General features: G+C 48.5%; 1 protein-coding gene across 4 annotated transcripts in view; it reads left to right on the forward strand.

Annotated features, from left to right (window-relative positions):
* Positions 1-17,081: 17,081 nt before the first annotated feature.
* The window catches only part of MYH14 (myosin heavy chain 14), an 89,893-nt gene continuing 84,330 nt past the window's right edge, over positions 17,082-22,644 (forward strand). For 2 of the 4 annotated variants that reach the window (XM_082606521.1, XM_082606524.1), the window contains exons 1-2: positions 18,625-18,758; positions 22,162-22,572. In XM_082606521.1, the coding sequence (XP_082462647.1) occupies positions 22,165-22,572 (408 nt within the window). In that variant the 5' untranslated portion in view covers positions 18,625-18,758; positions 22,162-22,164. Of the gene's footprint in view, positions 17,124-18,624; positions 18,759-19,151; positions 19,344-22,161; positions 22,573-22,644 lie in introns of those variants that run through there. The other 2 variants (XM_082606522.1, XM_082606523.1) reach the window with 2 other exon arrangements.

Here is a 22,644-nt window from a genome sequence, read left to right on the forward strand (position 1 = left end):
AAGCCCTAAGAGGACAAGAACTTCCTGCCTGCTGTACCCCCAGCATCTAGACCAGCACCTGGTACACAGTAGGTGCTCAATAAATATTTGTTGGATGAATGAATGAATGAGCAAATGTATGAATGACAAAAATAACAAGGATGCATACTGACAGCCACGGACTCAGAGAGGAAGGGATAAATGTAAACCCTTTGGCAAAGGAAGTATGGGTTGGGGATGGTGTGAGGGGAGAGAAGGAAACGGATTTGGAGAGAAAGAATGATAACCTTGGCCGAGAGAAGGAAATCCAGCCAAGAGCGTGAAAGCTTAGTCCAGACCTAAAAGGACTCCACTTTTTTTTTTTTTTTTAAAGAAGATGTTGGGGGTAGGGGTTTATTAATTAATTAATTTATTTTTGCGGTGTTGGGTCTTCGTTTCTGCGTGAGGGCTTTCTCTAGTTGTGGCAAGTGGGGCCACTCTTCATCGCAGTGCGTGGGCCTCTCACTATCGCGGCCTCTCTTGTTGTGGAGCACAGGCTCCAGACGCGCAGGCTCAGTAGTTGTGGCTCACGGGCCTAGTTGCTCTGCGGCATATGGGATCCTCCCAGACCAGGGCTCGAACCCGTGTCCCCTGCATTAGCAGGCAGATTCTCAACCACTGCACCACCAGGGAAGCCCCAGGACTCCACTTTTAAGCTGCATTGTCCAATGTGGCAGCCAGTTGCTACCTCTCACTCTTCTTTTTTTTTTTTAATTTATTATTTTTTATTTATTTACTTTTGGCTGTATGGAGTCTTCGTTGCTGTGCGCAGGCTTTCTCTAGTTGCAGCGAGCAGGGGCTGCTCTTCATTGCGGTGCGCGGGCTTCTCACTGCGGTGGCTTCTCTTGTTGCAGAGCACGGGCTCTAGGTGCGTGGGCTTCAGTAGTTGTGGCTCGAGGGCTTCAGTAGTTGTGGCTCGCGGGCTCTAGAGCACAGGCTCGATAGTTGTGGCACTGGGGCTTAGTTGCTCCGCGGCATGCGGGATCTTCCCAGACCAGGGCTCGAACCCATGTCCTCTGCATTGGCAGGTGGATTCTTAACCACTGCGCCACCAGGGAAGTCCTGCTACCTGTCACTCTTGAGCACTTGAAACGCAGCTGGTCTGAGTTGAGGTGGATTGTGAGTGTAAGGAACACGCCAGATTTCGAAGACATAGCGTGAAAAAAAAAGTGTCAAATATCTCATTATAATTGGTTATACTGATCACATGTTGTAATGGGAATGCTTTGGATGTACCTGGTTAAATAAAATATATTATTGAAATGAATGGCACTTGTTTCCTTTTACTTATTTTTTAGTGTGGCTACTAGAAAATTTGAAATCATATATGGGGCTTGCATTCTGTATCTTCTGGACGCTGCAGCTCTAGGCAAAGGCAGGGGCAAGATAAGGAAAGGCGCACCATGCAGGTGAGGCAGGAGATAGACGGGCTGCAGGCTGAGCCGCTGGAATTTGTCCCCTGTGGACAGATACTCCAAGATGAAGACAATAACAGGAGAGCGGAGCTGAGCCCTGCCCAGATAAGAGATAAGGAGACCACATCTTTCTCATTCTCAAGGTCAAAGAGACCTTCCCAACTATACATGTACAGAAAGGCTCCTCAGAGGTCAAAAAGGGAGGGGGCGCCTTCCCCTAGTAGGTGATGTCAACCTACCCATAGGCCTCTTTGCTAGAATCCATCTTGGCTAAGAGATGTGCGCGCACGCAGGGGAGGACCCTGAGATATACGAAATACGGACTCAGAGCCAGGCAAAGCAAGATGATTGACCAAGGAAACCCAGAAGAATTGCCCCATATAAGTGATTCAAAACTACCACGAGGGCGCGACTCCCTCTCTGAGCCCACACATTTGAGTCTATTCACACTGTATCCTTTTTCCTCCTAATAAAAAATTTACTTGTTTCACTACTTTCCATCTCTTTGTGGGAATTCATTTCTACAAAGCTGATGGGCCAGGGCCTTGTCACTGGCCACTGGTCCCTGGTGGTCTAGTGGCTAGGACTCAGCATTCTCACTGCCATGGCTTGACTTCAATCTCTGGCTGGGGAACCAAAATCCTGCTTCAAGCCTCTGCAGGCTGAGGCCACCTGGGATCACAGGGACTTCTGTTTTGTTCAGTGCTGTATCCCCAGCGCCTGGCACACAATAGATACCCAGTATATATATTTATTGGATGAATGATGAATGAATGCATGAAAGAATGAGTAAGTGCAAGAATGGAGTAACCAGGACATGTGCTTGTCTTCTGAAGATAGGAATGGAGGGTTAGAATCCTGGCTGTGTGGCTTCAGTCAGGGAACATCAGCTTCTTGGGTCCTGGTAGCCAAGGGGAAGAGAATTTGGGTAGATGGAAAACCTGTTTATAGTGATCTGACCCTGGAACTTAACTCCATTTTGCCCATAAACACCAAATACTTCTTGCTCAGTTTGAGTTATACCAACTGTTCCAGGGGTGTGGCTAGCATGTAAATTGAGAGATTTTGCTCCATTCTACTGGGATCATCAGAAGAGTTGACCGCCATTTTGGAAAAAATCCCACGTCTGACAGCAAAGTATCTCCTGGTTTTTGACTTCATACATATCCCCATGTCAGGCTGGGTTTATAGCTGTTGCTTTCATGTTGATTGTTATCCGTACATTGTTATCCATGCAAGCCCTGGCTATTTCTTTATGTAGGCTGAGTCTCAAACTTTAATGAACATATAACTCCTCTGGGGGGAGGTTGTTCAAAGGCAGATTCTGATTTACAAGGTCTGGGATGGGGCTGGAGAGTCTACATTTTTAACAAGCTTCTCAGATTTGCTATGCGGCCGGTCCATGGATTGTACTTCCAGAGTAAGGTTCTGGGGTGGGGTTTCTCAGCCTCTGCACTACTGACATTTGGGGCCAATGATTCTTCATTGTGGGGCAGCCCTGTGCATTGTAGGATGTAGCAGCATCCCTGGGCTCTACCCAGCAGCTCTCCTTACCAGTCATGACAATTGTCTTAGTCTGTTCGGACTGCTATAACAAAATACCATAGACAGCTAGCTTATAAACAGCAGATATTTATTTATCACAGTTCTGGAGGCTTAAAGTTGAAGATCAGAGTATCAACACGGTTGGGTGAGGGTCACAGACTTCTCATTGTATCCAAACATGGTTGTAAGGGTAAGGGGGTTCTTGGGGTCCCTTTTAGAAGGGCACTAATCCCGATTGTGAAGGCTCCATCTTCATGACTTAATCATCGCCCCAAAGTCCCACCTCCAGATACCATCCCTTGGGGATTAGGATTTCAACATATGAATTTTGGAGGTACACAAACATTCCGACCTTAGCAACAAACAAAATGGTCTTCAGACATTGTCAAGTGTCTCCTGAGTGACCCAATTGCTCCCTGTGGAGAATCACTGATCTAATTAGAAAAAGATCAGAAAAAGTTTGACAGCTCTTGTTCTAGAATGTTATTAGCAGCCTTATTGTAATACCCCCAACTAGAAATTACACAAATACCCATTCACAGTTGGATGAATAAATAGACAGTGTTGTATTCGTACAATGGAATGTCATCCAGCAGGGGCTGACAAACTTTTTCTGTTGAGGACCAAATAGTAAATATTTTCAGCTTTCTGGGCCATATGGGCTCTGGCACAGCCATTGAGGCATGCAAGCAGCTATTGACAACAGTAGATGAATGGGAGTGACTGTGTTCCAATAAAACTTTATTTATACAAACAGTCAACAAGCTGGCTCTGACCCCCAGGCTGTAGTTTGCCAACACCCACCATAGAGCAATGAGAATAAACAATCCACAACATAGAACCTTGATACATTATGTTAAACGAAAGGGGTACAGACTGTCCAATTCCACTTATATGAAATTCAAGAACAGGAAGAACTGAAAGAAAAAAAAAGAGAGAGATGAAAAGAGAAAAAGAACAGGAGGAACTAATCTATGGCAATAGAAGTGAGGACAAAGGTGACCCCTGAGGGAAGGAGCACAAGGAGGGCTATCCTGACTTTTTCATCTGGCTTCCTGGACATGCTCGCTTTTTGATAATTCATTGAGCTGTACACCTATGGAGTGAGCCCCCCTTTTGTGTGCATATTATTGTAAATAAAGCTGGCAGGGGCGTTGGCTGGGATACAGAAGCTGGGACTCACTAGAGGCCCCCTGACCTCTCAGTGGAATAGGGATCTGACGGCTTCACAGCCTCACAGCTGTTGGGGCTTCTCAGAACCGCTGACAGAGTGAATTCGACACGGTGTAAAAATTCTCAGATTCTTACGAGAACCACACCCCCATGTGTCTACTCCCTCTTAATCTCACCAGTTTCAGACCAGGAAATGAGCAGGAAAAAAACAAATTAAACACCTCCAAGATACCAAGGGAAATGTCATAAACACCACGCGGTGAAATGTATATTTGTTACTCATAGGAGAACACAGTCAACTCCTCTCCTTCAGGCTATGACTCGAGTGACAGAGAGACCTTCCCAGACCACCCTATCTAAGGGAGCAGCCCCTCACCCCACCACTTCCTGTCCCCCTTCTCTGTTTGTGTTTTGCCTTAGTGTGTGAGGGGTTGAATTGTGTGCCCCTCAAAAGGGTATGTTGTAGTCCTAGCTTCCAGTAGGTCAGAATGCAACCTTATTTGGAAATAGGGTCATTGCAGATGTAATTAGTTTAAATGAGCTCACACTGGATCAGGGTGGACCCCTAATCCAATGTGATCGGTGTCCTTATGAAGAGAACACCATGTATAGACAGAGATGCACAGGGATAATGCCATGTGACAACAAAATTAGAGACTGGAGGGGCGCAACTGCAAGCCAAGGAGTGCCAAAGATTGCTGACAGCCATCAGAGGCTAGGAAGAGACAAGGAAGAATTCTTTCCTACAGGTTTCAGAGGGAACATGGCCCTGCTGACAATTTGATCTCAGGCTTCTGGCCTCCAGAACCATGAGACAGTAAATTTCTTCTTTTTAAAAAAAAAAATTTATTTAGGCTGCATCAGGCCTTGGTTGTGGCATGTGAAGTCTTAGTTGCGGCATGCATGAGGGATCTAGTTCCCTGACCAGGGATCGAACCCGGGCCCCCTGCAAAGTCTTACTCACTGGACTACCAGTGAAGTCCTGAGATGGTAAATTTCTATTGTTCTAAGCCCCAGTTTGTGGTACTTTTATTTATTTTTTAATATTTATTTATTTATTTATTGGCCACACACATGGCATGTGAGATCTTAGTTCCCCAACCAGGGATCAAACTCATGCCCCCTGCAGTGGAAGCACAGAGTCTTAACCACTAGACCACCAGGGAAGTCCCTGTGGTCCTTTTTTTAATGGCCATACCAGAAAACAAATAGAGTGTGCATTACCATCTGACTTATTTACCTTGTTTATTCTCTCCCCACTGGGATGTAAAATCCATGAAGGTAAGGATTTTTGTTTGTCTTGTCCACTCCTGCATCACCATGGACTAGCACAGAGATTGTCATTAGTAGGTGCTCAATAAATATTTGTTGAATCAATTAATTCATTGACTTTGAAAACGTAGAGTGAGCACTTTCTTTATATCAATGCACTGCGTGGACAGAGCAGGTGTCTAAGGCATTGATGCTGCCCTTGGTGAGCTCCCATCCTAAGAGGACAATTACAACATACAGACAAAGATAACTAGACAAGTCTGCATGAAATGAGTCTGGAGGACAAGGCTCTGGAGATTTAGGAGATAGAATAGTGAGGGTTAGGCGATGAGGGAACACTTTAAGGAGGAATCTGGATTTCAGCTGAGCCTTGACAGGTTGAATTATGTCCCCGCCCCACCAAAGATGTTGGAGTCCTGACTCCAGGGACCTGTAAATGTGATCTTATTTGGAAATAGGATCTTTGCAGATGCTCAAGTTAAGTTGTGATCATTAGAGTGGACACTAATCCAATATGACTGATGTCTTTATAAAAAAAAAGGGAAACTTGGACACAGACACATACAGAGGGCAGATGATGTAAAGACATGGAGAACATCATCTACAAGGCAAGGAATGCATGAGACTACAAGAAGCTAGGAGAGAGGCCTGGGACAGATCCTCATAGCCCTCACAAGGAACCAACCCAACCTACACCTTGATTTTGAACTCTTACATTCCAGAACTGTGGGACAATACATCTGTTGTTTAAGCCACTCAGTTTGTAGAACTTGGTTCTAGTCAGCCCTAGCAAACTACTACAGATGGGTGAAATTCAGGTATGTGGAAGAGAGAGTTTGGGCATTCAAGGTGAGGGAGCAGACTGGAGAAAGGTAAGGAGGCAGGAAACCACTGGGCTTACACAGAGAAGAAAGCACAGGTTAGTTTTATGGGGTTGTGGCATGCAGCATTATAGGGTGCTGCATCTCTAGGACACCTAACCCAGACACCTTAACCTTGCATCTCTAGGACACTTAACCTCCTTCTCAGTTCCAGACACATATCTCTTCTCCTGGAAGAGGGGATATTTGAGTTAGGTGTTAAAGGATGAATAGGAGTTCACCAGGGAGAGAGGGGGAGGGAATTCTGGGTAAAGGGGGCAGTGCTCGTGCAGAGATGAAAATTGAAGGGCTGGGATGTTATCCTAGAAGCACTGGGGAGCCCTGGGAGGACTGAGCAGAGGATGAGTTCTGGGTGTAAAAAGCCTGGGACCACATGGGAGACAGGCCAGAGGGGAAATCTGGAGGCCTGGGAGGAGGATGGGGTAAGAGCCTGAACTGAGGCTGTAGCCATGGGGATGGAGAGAAAGGCTTGGGCAGAGGTGGGGGCCAGAGGGCCCATCTGTGGGAGAGGTGCAAGGAGGAGAGAGGCAGTGATGATGGTGCCTCTGTTATCTAACCTAGACAACTGGATGTATGGAGAAGCCATTTACCAAGAGAGAAGACACAGGTATTAGAGCAGGTTTGGCAGGAAAGATAATGAGTCTTGTTTTAGGGTAAGTGCACAGAACATTTATAAGAGACTTCCTTCCAGAATGTCTGGCATCAAGAGGTGTGGAATTTAAAGAGTTAATCCCTCTGCTATTTGGAAAAGAAAGGGCTTGGCTGGAGTGTCTTTCTCTCTTGCCCCTCCTTTATGTCTCTGGGAATAAACATGTCAGGTAACCTAGTCAAGAAAGCACCTGGCACTCAGTAAACAATCATTAGATGGTAATTAAGTGTGTATTTTTTTTTTAATGTAATGAGTGCTTATAAAGTGCCAGACAATGATTATCATGGTTGGATTTTCTTCTCATTCTTGCCACTTCTTTATTTCTTCTTCTCTTCACCCGCAGTGGGAAGGCAGTTGTCTGGCATAATAACACATTTGTGTAATCTTAAGAAAGGCAGTCACTTCTGCAAGAGACAGGTTGATTTCCCTGTAGATACTTCTAGAACTTTCCACGAAAGGGAAATGTTGCACGTCTGTGCCAACATGGTAGCAACCAGCCTCATGTGGCTGTTGAGCATTTGAAATATGGCTAGCAGGACTGAGGAACTGAATTTTCAAACTTATTTAATTTTAATTCATTTAAACTTAAACAGACTTATGTGACTAGTGGCGACCATGTTGGGCAAAGTGGTCCTAGAACTAAACCTACTCCCCAGGAAGTGTAAAAACATACCCTGCTTTCCGCAAAGACACAGAAAGCCTCAAGGACTTCTGAGGTGGCAGTGGAGGGGAGATAAGAGAGATAGAAGAATAAAAAAGACGGACAAATTGGGAACTTTCTATGTGGATGACAGGAGTGTGAATTGAATCAGTCAAATAAAAAAGGCACACATCCCTCCTGGAACTCAGAAAGAAAAAGACAAAAAAACCCAGTTCAAATATGGGCAAAAGATCTGAACAGACACTTCATGAAGGAGAAAATACAAATGGCCAACAAGCTCATGGAAAAATGGTCAACATCATTTGTCATCAGGGAAGTGCAAATTGAAACTGTAATGAGACACAACCCATCTGCCATGATGGTTGATATTAAAATAGCTGACAGTGTTAAATGTTGATGAGGAGGTGGAACAACCAGAATGCTCATTCACTGATGGTGGAAATGTAAACGGCAGGCAGAGTAATATCCCCCAAAGATGTCCACATCCTAATCCCCAGAACCTGTGAACATTACCTTATGTGGCAAAAGGGACTTGGCAGATGTGGTTAAATTCAGGATCTTGAGTTGGGGAGATTATCCTGGATTATCCAGGTAGGTCCTGAATGTCATCACAAGGGTCTTAGTAAGAGGGAGGCAGGAGCGTCAGGGTCAGAGAGGAAGATGGAAGCAGAGGTTGGAGTGATGAGGCCAGGAGCCAAGGAATACAGGCAGCCTTGAGAAGGGTTGGAAATTAAAGTTCCAGATCTGTGCTGCTGACATGGTAGCCACAAGCCTTGTGTGGTCATTGAGCATTTGTAATATGGCTAGCGACACTAAGGAACTAAATTTTCAATCTTATTTAATTTTACTTCATTTAAACTTAAACAGACTCATGTGACTAGTGGGCCACCATACTGGGCGGTATGATCCTAAAACTCAGTCTAAGGGATGGATTAGAGCCTCCAGAAGAGGCACATTTCCGCTGACACCTTGATTTTAGACCTGTAAGACCCATTTCAGACATCTGACCTCCAGAACTATATAAGTTGTGCTGTTTTAAGCTACTAAGATTGTGGCAATTTGTTATAGCAGCAATAGGAAGCTAATACAGCCACCTCAGGAAAATGTGTGGCATTTTCTTAGACATTAAACCCACATCCACTCTGTGACTAAGAAATTCCACTCTAGAGAAATAAAAACATGTACCCACAGAAAAGACTGGTAAAAGAATATTTTTGGGGGGTAAATTCTATAATAAATTTATTTTTTTTATGGGTATCTTTTTTTTAACATCTTTATTGGCGTATAATTGCTTTACAATGGTGTGTTAGTTTCTGCTTTATAACAAAGTGAATCAGCTATACATATACCTATATCCCCATATCTTTTCCATCTTGCGTGTCCCTCCCACCCTCCCTATCCCACCCCTCTAGGTCGTCACAAAGCACCGAGCTGATCTCCCTGTGCTATGCAGCTGTATTGATAGCAGGTTTATTCATAATAACCCCAAACTGGAAATATGTGTCCAATAGCAGGAGAAGGGATCAACAAATGTGTACGTCCATACAATGGGATACCACCCAGTGATAAAAAGGAAGAGACTACGGATTCATACAACAACATGGATGAATATCAAAAGCACTTTTCGGAGTGAAGGAAACCAGACACAAAGTATTACCAACTGTAGGTTTCTGTTTATGAAAAGGTCTAGAACAGATAAAACTTAATCTATGGTGATAAAAATCAGAACAGTAGTTGCCTGGGGTTGGGTGAGGGGCGGGGTGGAGTCAGGGATTGACAGGGAAGGAGCATGAGGTAACTTTCTGGGGCATGAAAATGTTCTCTATATTTTCATAGTTGGGTATATATTTGTCAAAACGTATCAAACGGTATCCTTAGGACTTGTGCATTTTGCTGTATATACATTTTACCTCAAAGAAAGAACCATTGAAGAAATAACAAACTCTAGCTGATAATGTGTGTGAGGAAGTGTGTAGGATGAACTGGACTGATGTCTGCACATTATTTTAGCCAATGGGCAGACTGCCATGTCTCTCAACTTCAGCATTATTAACATTTGGGGCCAGAGAATGCTTTGTTGTGGGGGACCGTCCTGTAGGTTGAAGGATGCTAATAAGATTCTCTCCCACACACACAGGTTGCGACAATAAAAAAAAAGGCTTCCCGACAATGCCAGATGTCCCCCCAGGAGCAAATTTGTTCCTGGTTCAGAACCACTGAGATAGAGCGAAGGAAAAAGGGATACATTTGTGATAAAGCACATACAGTAAAAGGGTACCACTGTGGGATCTAACTGTGTGTTCATTGCATACGTGTTTTCAACGTTTCTATGTGCTTGAAATGTTTCATAATACAAATTGGGGAACAATGCACGTGCCCTACGATCTGCCAGTAGCAGGACTAGTACTGGTATCCACTAGGGGGAAACAATTGCTCTGTATTCATAAGGACACACATATGAGAACAGTCACCATTCCCCCACTTCCTCATCGATGAGAGCAAAACGCTGGAAACGATCGAAGGATGTCTCTCAATGTAAATGTCCAGCAACCCCATCAACTGGGGATTGCGTAACATAAGCCGTGATGCATTTGTGTTAGGGAATTCTGTGCTGCTTTTTTTTTTTTTGAATGAGAAAGACATGAATGGACTGACACAGAGGAATGTTTAGGACCTATGATCAAATGTAGCGCTGCCTGTAGAACTAGGCAACAGAAACTACACAAGGGGCAAGGGAGTTTCAGGGGTGATGGATCTGCACTGTATTTTGATCGCGGCAGTGGTTATACCACTGTCACCATTTGTCAAAACCTCACAGACTGTACACTAGAAAGGATGAATGTTACCTAGGAAAGTTATACATGTATCTATGATATGATTAGACATTTGTCTATAAATTATACCTTATAAACCCAACTTAGTTATTCTGAGTCAGAGTCCGTGGGTTTTATCAGATGCTGAAGGGATCCACGACAAAGGAAGGCTTGTGTGGTGTGCAAAGGTGAGCTCACGTGGGTGAGGTGTGGGCATTGCCTGAATCACCTGTCACAGTGGGAATGGAAGAAGGGAAAAGAAAGACATTCCAAGGAGAGGTCCTTGCATGGGCTCAGGCTGGGGCTCAGAGGTGGGTCCTGGGACAGGTGTGCCCCCAGGAGGCTGGAATGCAGGGGAGGGGGAGACGAGGAGGCAGGAGGCAAGTTGAAACCAGATGGGGACTCTTGGCATATATGGTTTCCACCCTGTCACCAGGCTATTATCATATACAGTCTGCTATATATTCGTTAATGATACACCTGCCTTATCTGCCCTCCCAGCCTGCATTTCGTTCAGGTTGGCAGACGGTTCTGGAGGCCCGAGGGACACCGGCCGCTATGTCGGGCTCTGAGGAAACCGAGGGGAACCGACCCTGGTCCCTGTCCTTGAGGAGTTTCCAGCCCGGCGGGGGAGATAGAAAGGTGAGCGCCCTCACCTGGGGAAGAGGCTATACTGGAAGGACCCCAGGAGCTGGATGACAGAGCAGGAATTGCCCCTTGATCTGGGGCAAGTTGCTTCACCTCTCTGAGCCTAATACCCAAGACAGTTTTATCTTGCTGCATAACAAAAAAATGTAGTGACTTCAAATAACACATATTTATCACTTCATAGTTTCTGTGGGTCAGGAAACTCATAAAATTACACAGTAAACTTTTTGTGAATACAGACCAAAATATTACCAGGGGTACATCTGGCTAGGGAAATGAGATGGAGGATGCTGGTCTATAAAGGTACCTGCAGACATTATTCCAATCCAGTGTGATCAGAGCATCATCAAGAGAGTGAGCAAACTCTTGTGGGGCATGGGGTGGAGTGAGACCAGGAAGCTCTCTACACACTCTGAGCACAGAGGGGGGCCTTGAGAAGTTGACCTGGAGTTTCCTGGGGTGAAGAGATGGAGAGAAGGAGAAATGAGCAGAAGGTACAGCATGTGCAAATGTACGGAGGCATGAAAGGTCACTTATCCATCCAACCATTCATCCGCCCATCTGTCCACCCATCCATCCATCCATCCGTCAGTCCTTCCATCCATTTGTCCAGCTGTTCCATCATTTATGCATTAATTGATTCTTCCATCCATCTGCCTACTTATTTATTCATTGTGTATACCTCCATGCATTCATTTATTAATCCATCCACTCAAACAAACATCTATGCCTTCATTCTTTCATTTATTCCCCCAGTTACACATCCATCCATTCACGTGTTTATTCATCAGTATCCACGGTCATATGATCTTTCCACTCCAAACGTCACCTCCTCAGGGAGCCTTTCCTGACCCCCCTTCTGAAAGAACATACCCAACCCCTTCCCTCTCTTACCTTCCATTGCTATTTCTTTGTAGCACTTACCCTGACTTGTCACTGTGCTCTGTAATTATGTGTTCACTTTGTTTGGTGTCTGTGTCCACCACCCAGAAGGTATTTGTTGAGGATCTACTGAGTGCCAGGCTCTGTTGTAGGCACTGGAAACACAGCAGGGGACAAGACAGACAAAAATCCCCACCCACACAGAGCTGACAGTCTAGTCGGGGGCTTCAGATAATAAACAATAAGTGTAATAAGTAAATTACTGGCAGGTTGGAGAATGCTGAGTGCTGTGGTCAAAGAAAATGCCGAACAGGTGAGGGGTGTCAGGGGTCCAAAGGAGAGGTTGCTCAGAGAAGTCCTCATGGAGGAGGTGGTATTTGAGTAAAAACTGGAAGGAGATGAGGGGGCCAAGGGAAGCGCATTCCAGTAGAGAGAGAATGGCGTGTGCAAAAGTCCTGAGGCAGGGCTGAGCCCTGTGTGTTTGAGAAGCATTGAGGAGGCCAGCATGGCTGGAGCAAAGTAATCAAGGGGGAGAGGGTGGGAGCTGTGGGTAGAGAGGGGACAAAGAGGGCCTGTTGGTATAGGGCCTGTGGGACCTGCTGAGGACTTTGCTTTAACTTTGAGACTGGACCCAGGGGTGGACCCTGTGCAGAGGAGGGACAAGATCTCACTTAGATGTGAACAGCTTTCCTCTGCCTGCCATATAGGAGTAGGTTAATATCTGAATTCTCTGAGGGCTGAGACTACATCATTGTTCACTCCATCTCCTCGGCTTCCAGAACAGGGGTCTGCAAACTACAGCCCACAGGCTAAATGCTCCCACTTCCTGTTTGTATAAATAAAGTTTTATTGAAACAAACCCACACCCATTCATTTACATATTATCTATGGCTGCTTTCCTTCTCTGCCACTAAGTAGAGTAGTTATAGCAGAGACCATCTGGCTCTCAAAGCTGAAAATATTTACTGTTTGGCTTTTACAGAAAAAGTGTGCAGACCCCTGGTCCGGAACAAGCCCTGGCACATAGTAGGCATTCAGTAAATATTTGTTGTCGCATAACTGAGCCTGTCACTCATCTGTGATCCACACAAGGCTGCCAGATTACTCTTGTCTCAAAGCCAGTTCCAGTCACATGAAGGAAAACAACAACCCAGGGACCAAAAATAAAATACTGGAACCAATCACATCTTTGCCACAGAGGAATTGCCCAGGCAGGAATACAGTCAGGACCCACAGAGAAATTTAACACACTCTTTGTCTCTTTCTTTTTCTCTATTAAGACTTGGGGCTCCTTAACCCCTGCCAGGCATGGAAACTGCTCCCCCATTTTTTTCTCACTTAAAAAATCCCCTAACCCTCTTCCATAGAGAAGCCCCCTCCCTGACTCTCATGTCTCCTCCCGTCTCAGCTCCAACGTTTCGTTTCTGTACATGAACTTAGCTCCCTGCTGGGTTTTTCCCCACACTTGTGCTGCCCATTACTAAGATTCTGCATAGTTATGAGGTAGTTATGAGTTACGAATAATGGGGCTGTTCCAGCTGGCAGGAATCCCGCTGGGAACTGAGAAAGCTCCCACACTCCTATTTCCTTTTCTTCTTATACACGTTTATCCCAGTATTCTATCCATCCCCATTTTCCGAGATCCCTCTCTACTGCAGTTTATCCTGCACCCTCGGGACCCAGAGAGGAATCAGACCTGGGCCCTCATAGCCAAGGACTCACAATTTAGTGGAGAAAATCCCAGTGCCTGGGGTGAAGAGATGGATGCATGGTGGGGATGCCTTGACCGTCAAGGGAATGAGTTTGAAGTTTTATCCTGAGGACCCTCTCTGGCAGACTTGGATGGAGGCCAGATGGAGGGCTCTGAGGGAGCAGAGTGTCTCCTTCTGACCTGGTTTCCTGGGTCTCAGCTACATTCTGGTGGTTTCACATAGGGATCCACAGCCCAAGCTCTGGGGCCAGACTGCTTGGGTTCAAATCCAGGCTCTCATGCTTTCTAGCTGTGCAGTCTTGGGCAGTTTTCCCTCAGTGTCCTCACCTATAAAATGAGTATGACACTAGTACCTACCATTTAGAGTTATTGGGAGGATTATGGGACTTAATACATATAAAGAGCTGAGAACGGTGCCTGGCACACAGTAGGCACTCGGTAAATATCAGCAACTATTAATGTGCTTAGTACAGGCATCCAGCTCATAGAAAACCCCCAGCAAAAGGAAGCTCAATATTATCCTTTGGTGATGTCATCAGTTACCCATATGGATTGAGCAGAATGAATAACATCTCCAGTTTAGACCCTCGGTGGGAATGATGACATCACTAGTTGCCAGGTAGATTTAATCCCAGAGGGTGTTGATGACATCACCAGTTACAAGGCAGAAAATGGTTAGAATGTGCACGCCAGAGGCTTCCTTCCTGTTTGAACTTCTGTTGTGTCCCAGGCCACACTCATCGCTGGGGCACATGAGATTTTCATCTATTTGAGCCTCAGTTTTCTATCAGTCAAATGCGGATAATAAAAGTATCAATCTCGTAGGATTGTTGAGAGAATCCAATGAGTGAAATACACACGAAGGGCACAATGTCAAGCACACAGTCGGCACTCAGTAAACAGCAGCTCCTGTTAGCCTCACGGCAGGAGGCTTCCATGGTGGACACTCTGGCCAGAGTAACAGGTGCTCTCCTCTCTGTCTTGGTTAACATCACAGACTCAGGAGCCTGACCTACTGCAGTCTGAGCCCAGATCTGCCATCAGGGGCAGGTGGGAGACCCTGGGCACATTGCAGGACTGTAAAGTGAGGTAATGACAGTGCCAACTCATAGGACTGGCATGAGGAGGCATTGACATGACGGTCATGTTCCCAGCACACAGTCAAGCTTCATACCCATGAGCTGTGTTATCACTGAGGATGTCCTTGGAAAGGTCCTCCCCTCCTTGGAACTCAGTTTCCCTGTCTGCAAAGAAATGGGCAGTGGCCATGGCAATCTCCAAGCTTCTTGCCTACAAGGACTCGCCTTTGCCATTGCTGAGCAAATGCGTTGGGAGTTGGATGCTCTCACTTGTGTCTGCTCTCAGCCCAACTCCAGCTCTCTCCTTCGGTCTCTTCATTTCCCACCTCTTACCTGTCTATTTTCCCCTTTCCCTGGCATCTTTCCCTTGTTCTGGACTTTCTCTCTCTTGTTTCTCTCCTGCATGCTATCAGAAGGCCATTTGTAGGGCAATAAATAACAACAGTAATCATAATCATAATCTGTTTATTTAGTCTTTCCCCAAGGCCAGGACTGCTTTAAGTGCTTTGCATGTATTAACTCATTTAATTCACACAATACAAGGACTTGTTACTATTGATTCAACAAACACTTATTGAGCGCCTACTGTGTGCCAGGCCCAGAGGAGCCAGCATGGAGCAAAACAAAGATCCTCACCCTTGTGGGGCTTACGTTCTAGTGGGGAGACAGAAGATAAACAGGTAAACAAGTAGAAAAAAAAACAACCAAACAAACCTCTACGAGTACTATGAGGAAAAAAAACAAAGCAAAGTCAAAGGGAGAGAGTGATGAGGGGAAATGTTTTCTACAGACTGGTTAGGAAACACCTCCTGAAGGAGGTGACATTGGATCTGACCTGATGACGTGAGAGGGAGGCAGCCATGCAAAACCTGGGGGAAGAAAGATGCCTGGTGAAAGGAACAGCCAGTGCAAAGGCTCTGAGGTAGCACCATGCCTGGGGAGTGTTTGAGGAATTGAGGAACAGCCAGAAGGCCTGTATCACTGGAGCTGAATGAAGGGGAAACAGTATCACACAGGGCCCCTGGGGACCACATCATGCAGGGCTTTGTGGGCCATAGTGAGAACTTTCGCTTTTACTCTGAGGAGGAGCCAGGAAAGGTTTGGAGCACAGGAGGGGCACAGTCTGAATAAAGTTTGACAGGATCCCATGGGCAATAGGCTGTGGGGGGAGGGGGAGAGGGAGGTGAAGGTAGAGGCAGAGAGACCATCCTCCCCATTTTACAGATGCAGAAATAAATGGACCCTCACAAAAGTCCAGCAAAGCGGGCTCAAGCCCACACAGCTGTTGAGCAGCAGAGCCAGGCTGGCAGGCTGGCTGGGACTTGAGTCCCAAGCAGCCACCCCCACTGCCAGCCCAGCTGCTCACTCCTCCTGGAGCCTCAATGTACACCTGTAAAATGGGGGCACAGCTCAGTGGTGCAGGGCTCTCCGGCAACATGCTAGCTTCGGACGTGGACACCACCTCGGGGTTCAGTGGAGCCTTCACTCTGTGACCTTGGGAAGGTGCCTACCTCTCCTGAGCTTCAGTTTTTCCATCTGTAATTTGGGAAGCATTAACTAACGTCTGGGTGTAGCCTGGTGGTTAAGAGCGCAAGTTCTAGCGTCAGATTTGGCGGGACCTGAGTCCTTGCTCTGCCACTTGCCAGCTCCATGACTTTCCGCAATTAAACACCTTCTTTCTAAGCTTCGGTTTATTTCACCTGGAAGATGAAGCTCTTAGCACCAATTCCAAGGAGTAGTTGTAAGGATTAAATGAGATCATGCAGGTAAAGCGCTTAGCATAGCTCCTGGCATACAATGGGCACTCAGTAAATGATCATTATTACTGACAGTAATGCCCAGACCTCTGGGTGGGTGAGAGCCTGGGAGAGTGCCTGGTGGTACGCGGTCGGCGTTCGACAAAAGTGAATTCTCTCTCCCTTCCCTCATGCCCGCCGGCTCCCGGGGGACCCAGGCATTCCGGCCTCCGGCCGCCCCCCCACGCCGACCCTTACAAAGGCCCTTATTCATGCCTCGCGCACAAAGCGGCCCATTCACCCGGGTCCCCTGGGCCTCCCGCCCCTGACCGCCCCCCGAGTCTCGCCATTGGTCTCACCCCTTGCCTGTCAGACTTCGGGTCCCGCCTATGACCGCACCGCCTAGCTCCACGCTCCGGCGCCGTTCTTTTCCCACGGCTGGCACACTCCGGCAACTTCTGATTGGCCCCGCCCGCCAGCCGCTCCTCTTGATTGGCGGGCGCGTCCCTCGTGGGCGGGTCCATAGCTTGTCGCAGCGGGCGCCGATTGGCCCCTGCTGCGCTTGTGTGGGCGGGGCTTTCCTGACTGACCCGCCTCTCTTTCTCCTCAGGCCGAAGCCTCTGGACGGCCCTGGAAGCCGGTGAGTGCCCGGGGCCCAATGCCCGCCTGAGGCGGCGAAGTGGGACTGGGCCCGGGGAGGCTGGAGCTTCGGGGCTCCGGTTGGGGCTCCGGAGGCCGGCGCGAGCCGTGGGGGAGGGGCGGTGACGCGGACACACCTCGGGCGAGCAGCCGGACGGCAGCGGGGGTCGAAGGGAGGGGGGTGGGGCGGGGCGCCTACACTCCCCCAACTCGAGCTCCTACTATGTGCGAGGCCGGGTCGGGGTCCTCGCCGGAGCCCCAAGCCTACTCCGCAGATGGGGAAGCTGAGGCTCGCTTTGGGACCTTGGACGCTTTAATACCTGAGTCATTGCCTTCAATCCCCCACTCCCAGATGACAGTGTTTCTATTTTCACGGGTAAAAATTGCGGACCAGAGACAGGGATCATCATGACTGGCGGAACAGAGGGGTGGGGAAAGACATCTTTGAGCCCCCACGGTGTACTTGGGCGCTTTTATTTTTATAACTAAATAATTACCTTTAATTATATTAACTCGAGATGGGTTATATTGTACCCATTTTACAGGGAGGGTAAAACAGGCTAGACAGAGGCGGAGACTGCAGGGGGACAGGGTTGAGAACAACACTTCAGAGACCAACTGTGTGCTGGGTTCCTTAACCTTTTTAATCCCACAGTAGTCCCCCAAGGAAGGCTGTAGTCTCTAATAGATGGGGAAGCAGCCTGAGAGAATTACCAGTTGGGAGGAGGAAATTGACATCTTTGAGGACCTACTACACGTTGCTCTCAAATCCCCTCTTTAGAATGACAGAAAATGGTCTGGGCTTGAATCCCATTTCTCCCTTTTACTGACTGTAAGACCTTGAGCAGTTTACTTCGTTCACCTCTCCATGCCTCAGTTTCCCCATCAGAGAAGTGGAGATGCTGACTGTCCCTATCTTACTGGTTTTTGAGATCATTCTATGGATTTGGACAGCTGTTCTAAAAGCAGGAAAACACCCGGCACATAGTAGGTGCGCTTACCACTATTTAGTCCTCAGTTCACTCCTGAGAGAACTGAACTGAAGCTCCAGAGCCTAGAAAAACATTTTGTCGTCGTCTTTGGTGCTCCTAGTGCTCTCTGTGGATTGTGTGGTCCCATTTCCAGGGTCGGGAAACTGAAGTTCAGCGAGATTAAATGGTGTCGTGAGGCATTACTTGTTTAAGCGCCGGGCTGGGCACTTTCTCCCACATCGGCTTATTCATTTCATTGGCCTCAATTCGCGGAGAGGAAAGCCGATGCCCAGAAAGCTTGAGCGGGATTTGAACCCCCGGAGTCCTCAGCCCTCTCTGACGCGGGTCCTTGACCTTTGCTCGCCAGAAGAAGGAGGGGTCCCTGGCGCTGCTGCTGCCGCCGCTGCCGCCCACCTGGCAACAGGCTAATCCCCGCCTCCCGCCATCCCCCTGTCTAGAACCTTGCAGCTCCAGGACCCGCCCCCTTCCCAAGCCGGGCAGGTGCTGGGTGACATCAGAGCCGGGCTCCCTCCCGGTGACGTGACGTGGCCCCGCCCCGCGCTGGACCGCGGAGGTAGCCGCACCTGAGAGCTCGGAAGAGGACGGGGGATTCCCGTGCCGCCTCCCCATCTTCCCGCTTCCTGTACCAAGCCGGCGCCCCCAAGGTAGCCCCGAGGATCCGCGGGTTGAGGGAACAGCTACACTTGGGTCTCAGGGAGATGGGAGTTGGGTGCTGGGATTCCGAGATCTGAGGAGAGGGGCTGGGGGCCAGGAATCGCAGGTCTGATTAAGGACTGCTCTGGGAGTCTGGGCTCCTAGATCTGGAGTGAGGAAGGCACTGGCGCCAGGACTCTGTGTCTGGGAGCCTGAATTTGTGGGTCTTGAAGGAGGAAGGGGCTGGGAACCTGGACTCCTGGGTCTGGGGGCCCATATTTCCGAGTCTGGGGGCAGAGCGGACCCCTGAATCCTAGCACTAGACTTAGGTCAGAGGGCCAGATGCCAAGGGCCCCAACCCCTGCCCCAGGGGCGGATCCCTGGCTCCTTTTCCTTTCCAGCTCAACAGTCTCTGCCCCTCCCAGGGCAGGTGCTTTCACCTGCGCTGGTGACAGAAATGAGCCCTGGCAAAGGTGTTCCTGCAGGCTAAGGAGGGTGGGGCTGCCAAAGGGGCAGGCCCACCTCATCAGAGCTGTTATCAGCCCTCAGAATCTGGATGTCCCAGGCGTCCTCAGCTCTAGCCCGCCTGCAGTAAAGTGAGGGGGCTCGGACTCATGGGTCCAAGGGAGGAGGGACTGGGGGCCCAGATTCCTGGCTCTAGGGAGGGGTAGCATAGGGCTGGGTGATTGCAAAAAAACTCCCAAACCCTTCCTGGTCAAAGGCCGAAGGCTGGAGAGGAAGTGGGTGGCGTGAGGGTGGGGGTAAAGTCCCAGGGATGGGACTTGGCTGTGAATGGATCAGGGCCGCACGGGAGGCCTGGGGTGAGCCTGGGCAACTTGGGGCCTGGGAAGTGGAGAAATGGTATCCAACGGTGGGAGAAGCCTGCTGTTTGACTGCAGGGGCCTTGGGTTTGAGGCCCGAGAGCATCAGGACCAAACATCACAGGGTGGGCTGGGGGCCTGGGACTGCTGGTGGTGAGGAGAGGGTCTGGGGGGAAGAGGGACATGTGGCCTGGAGCTGAGTTTCTGGGTGAGGGAAAGACAAGAGCCTGATGGGACCAGATTTCGGGAGGCCCCAAGAGGAGCTGGGTGTCTGGAGGGACTTCTCCAGGGATATGTCGGAGGTGGGGGTGCCTGGAGGGCAGAGTCAGAAGCACCGAGGTGGGAGAGACAACATCGGGGGGTTCCTGTGACAGGGGTGGTGGTGGCCAGGCAGTGATGTGGCCGTTTGAGGAGAGAATAGAGGCTGACTTTTTCCCTGACCTGTGCTTAGACTGCTGTAGAATTGCCGTGCTCTCTTCACTACTGGTCTGCAGCCCCTTTAAGGGCGGGGAGGGGTCTAGCACAGGCTGGCTCCCCCAGTGCCTCCGCTATCAGCTCACAGCTCATCTTGGGTTCTGACTGTCTGAGACTAGAACTGTCCGAGACTAGGTCACCCCCAGACCAGGAGCTCCTCAAAGCAGGGCCCTGTCTGACTCATCTCTGGGTCCCCAGACTCACTCTGGGCAGAGCCTGGTGCTTGAGCAGCCTCAGGGAATGTTGAGTGAATGCAGAAGTGAATGAATGGGGCCAGTCTCCCCATTATAAAGAGCAGGAAGTCAGGTCACAGGGAAGGAAGCCACTAACGGAGGGATGAGATTCAGGTCTGTTCCGGGGTACACCAGAGGTGGTCAGGGAACCTGAGTTACAGAAATCAGATGGACACCATCCTAGGGCTCACATCGATGAGATCAAGGTCCTCATCACAGCACAATCTGACCCCTTTGGTCCCTAATCTTGCCTTACCTACCACCCTCTCCGCCTGGATCACCTGGCACCAGCCACACTGGCCTCTCACAGTGCCACAGACATACAGGCACACACCTGCCCCAGGGCCTTTGCACGGAGCTATTTTCCCAGCCTGGAATGCTTTTCCTCCTGACGTTCCCATGGCCTGCTTCCTTCATCTCCCTCAGATCTTTATTCTGATGCCACATCAAAGAGGCTTTCCCTGGCCCCCCCAATTAAAACTTCAGCTCCCCTCAACTCTAACATCTCCTGTTGCCTGCTTCATTTTTCTCCTTGTTATGTATCATCATTTAACATACTATATAATTTACTTATTTATCTTTGAATCCATCTCCTGGGATTAGAGCAGTGCGAACTCATACAAATACAATGCAAGCCAAATGTGTCATTTAAAAATTTCTAGCCACTTTAAAAATAAAAAAGTAAAAGGGAACAAGTGACATGAATGTTAATGATATATTTTATTTAACGCAATATATCCAAAATATTATCAGTGCAATATGTCATCAAATGTAAAAAACACGAATGAGCTTTTTGCTGTACTGTCTTTGAAACTGGGTGTGTGTCTTATGCTCAGAACCCACCTCAGTTTGGATTCTCCATTTCAACTTTCCAGTAGCCACACAGGGCCATGGCTCCCGAAATAGCCAGAGCAGGGCTAGAATGTAAACACCTTAGGAAGGCAGGGATCTTTTTCTGGCTTGTTTTTGGCTATATGGCTGATACCTTGAATAGTGCCTGGCTCACAGCTTGGCTTATTAAAGAATTAATTCTTAAAAATTTATTTTATTGAAGTATAGTTGGTTTACAATGTGGTGTCAATTTCTGCTGTACAGCAAAGTGATTCAGTTATACATATATATATTCTTTTTCATATTCTTTTCCATTATGGTTTATCACAGGATATTGAATATGGGTCCCTGTGCTATACAGGAGGACCTTGTGGTTTATCCATTCTACATATAATAGTTGGCATCTGCTCATCCCAAACTCCCAATCCTTCCCTCCCTCATCCCCCACCCCTTGGCAACCACAAATCTGTTCTCTATGTCTGTGAGTCTGTTTCCGTTTTGTAGATAAGTTCGTTTGTGTCATATTTTAGATTCCATATATAAGTGATATCATATGATATTTGTCTTTGTCTGACTTACTTCACTTAGTATGATAATCTCTAGGTCCATCCATGTTGCTGCCAGTGGCATTATTTCATTCCTTTTTTAATGGCTGAGGAGCATTCCACTGTATATATGTACCACATCTTTGTCCATTCATCTGTTGATGGACATTTAGGTTGTTATTAAAGAATTATTGAATCAGGGATTCCCTGGGGGTCCAGTGGTTACGACTCGGAGCTTTCACTGCTGTGGCCAGGGTTCAATCATTGGTCAGGGAATTAAGATCCAACAAGCCACGTAGTGTGGCCGCACACACACAAACAGAATTATTTAATGAATGAATGGATAGAGAGGTGAATGGATGGAATGAGTAAAGAAAGATCTGTGGATCCATTTTGCAGATGTGTAAATCGAGGTCTGGTGGAGAAAGGCAGTGGCGACTGCCTGGGGGATCTGGGGTGGGGATGGAGCCACCCCCTCCCTGACCCTCTCCCTCTGCTCTCTCCCTGCAGACCATGGCAGCAGTGACCGTGTCGGTGCCCGGGCGGAAGGCACCCCCCAGGCCGGGCCCAGTGCCCGAGGCAGCCCAGCCGTTCCTGTTCGCACCCCGTGGGCCGGGCGTGGGGAGTGTGCCCGGGGGCTCGGCCATGTCCCCGCAGGTGGAGTGGACAGCACGGCGCCTGGTGTGGGTGCCTTCGGAGTTGCACGGCTTCGAGGCGGCGGCCCTGCGGGACGAGGGCGAGGAGGAAGCCGAGGTGGAGCTGGCGGAGAGCGGGCGGCGGCTGCGGCTGCCGCGGGACCAGATCCAGCGCATGAACCCACCCAAGTTCAGCAAGGCCGAGGACATGGCTGAGCTGACCTGCCTCAATGAGGCCTCCGTGCTGCACAACCTCCGCGAGCGATACTACTCCGGCCTCATCTATGTGAGTGGCCTCCTTCCCCGGGAGGGCATTGCCCGGGGTGCGGGTCTGGGTGTCAGCACCACAACTTGAACC

Source organism: Mesoplodon mirus (genome assembly GCF_964341445.2).
Source record: "Mesoplodon mirus genome assembly, chromosome: 19".
Lineage (NCBI taxonomy): Eukaryota > Metazoa > Chordata > Mammalia > Artiodactyla > Ziphiidae > Mesoplodon > Mesoplodon mirus.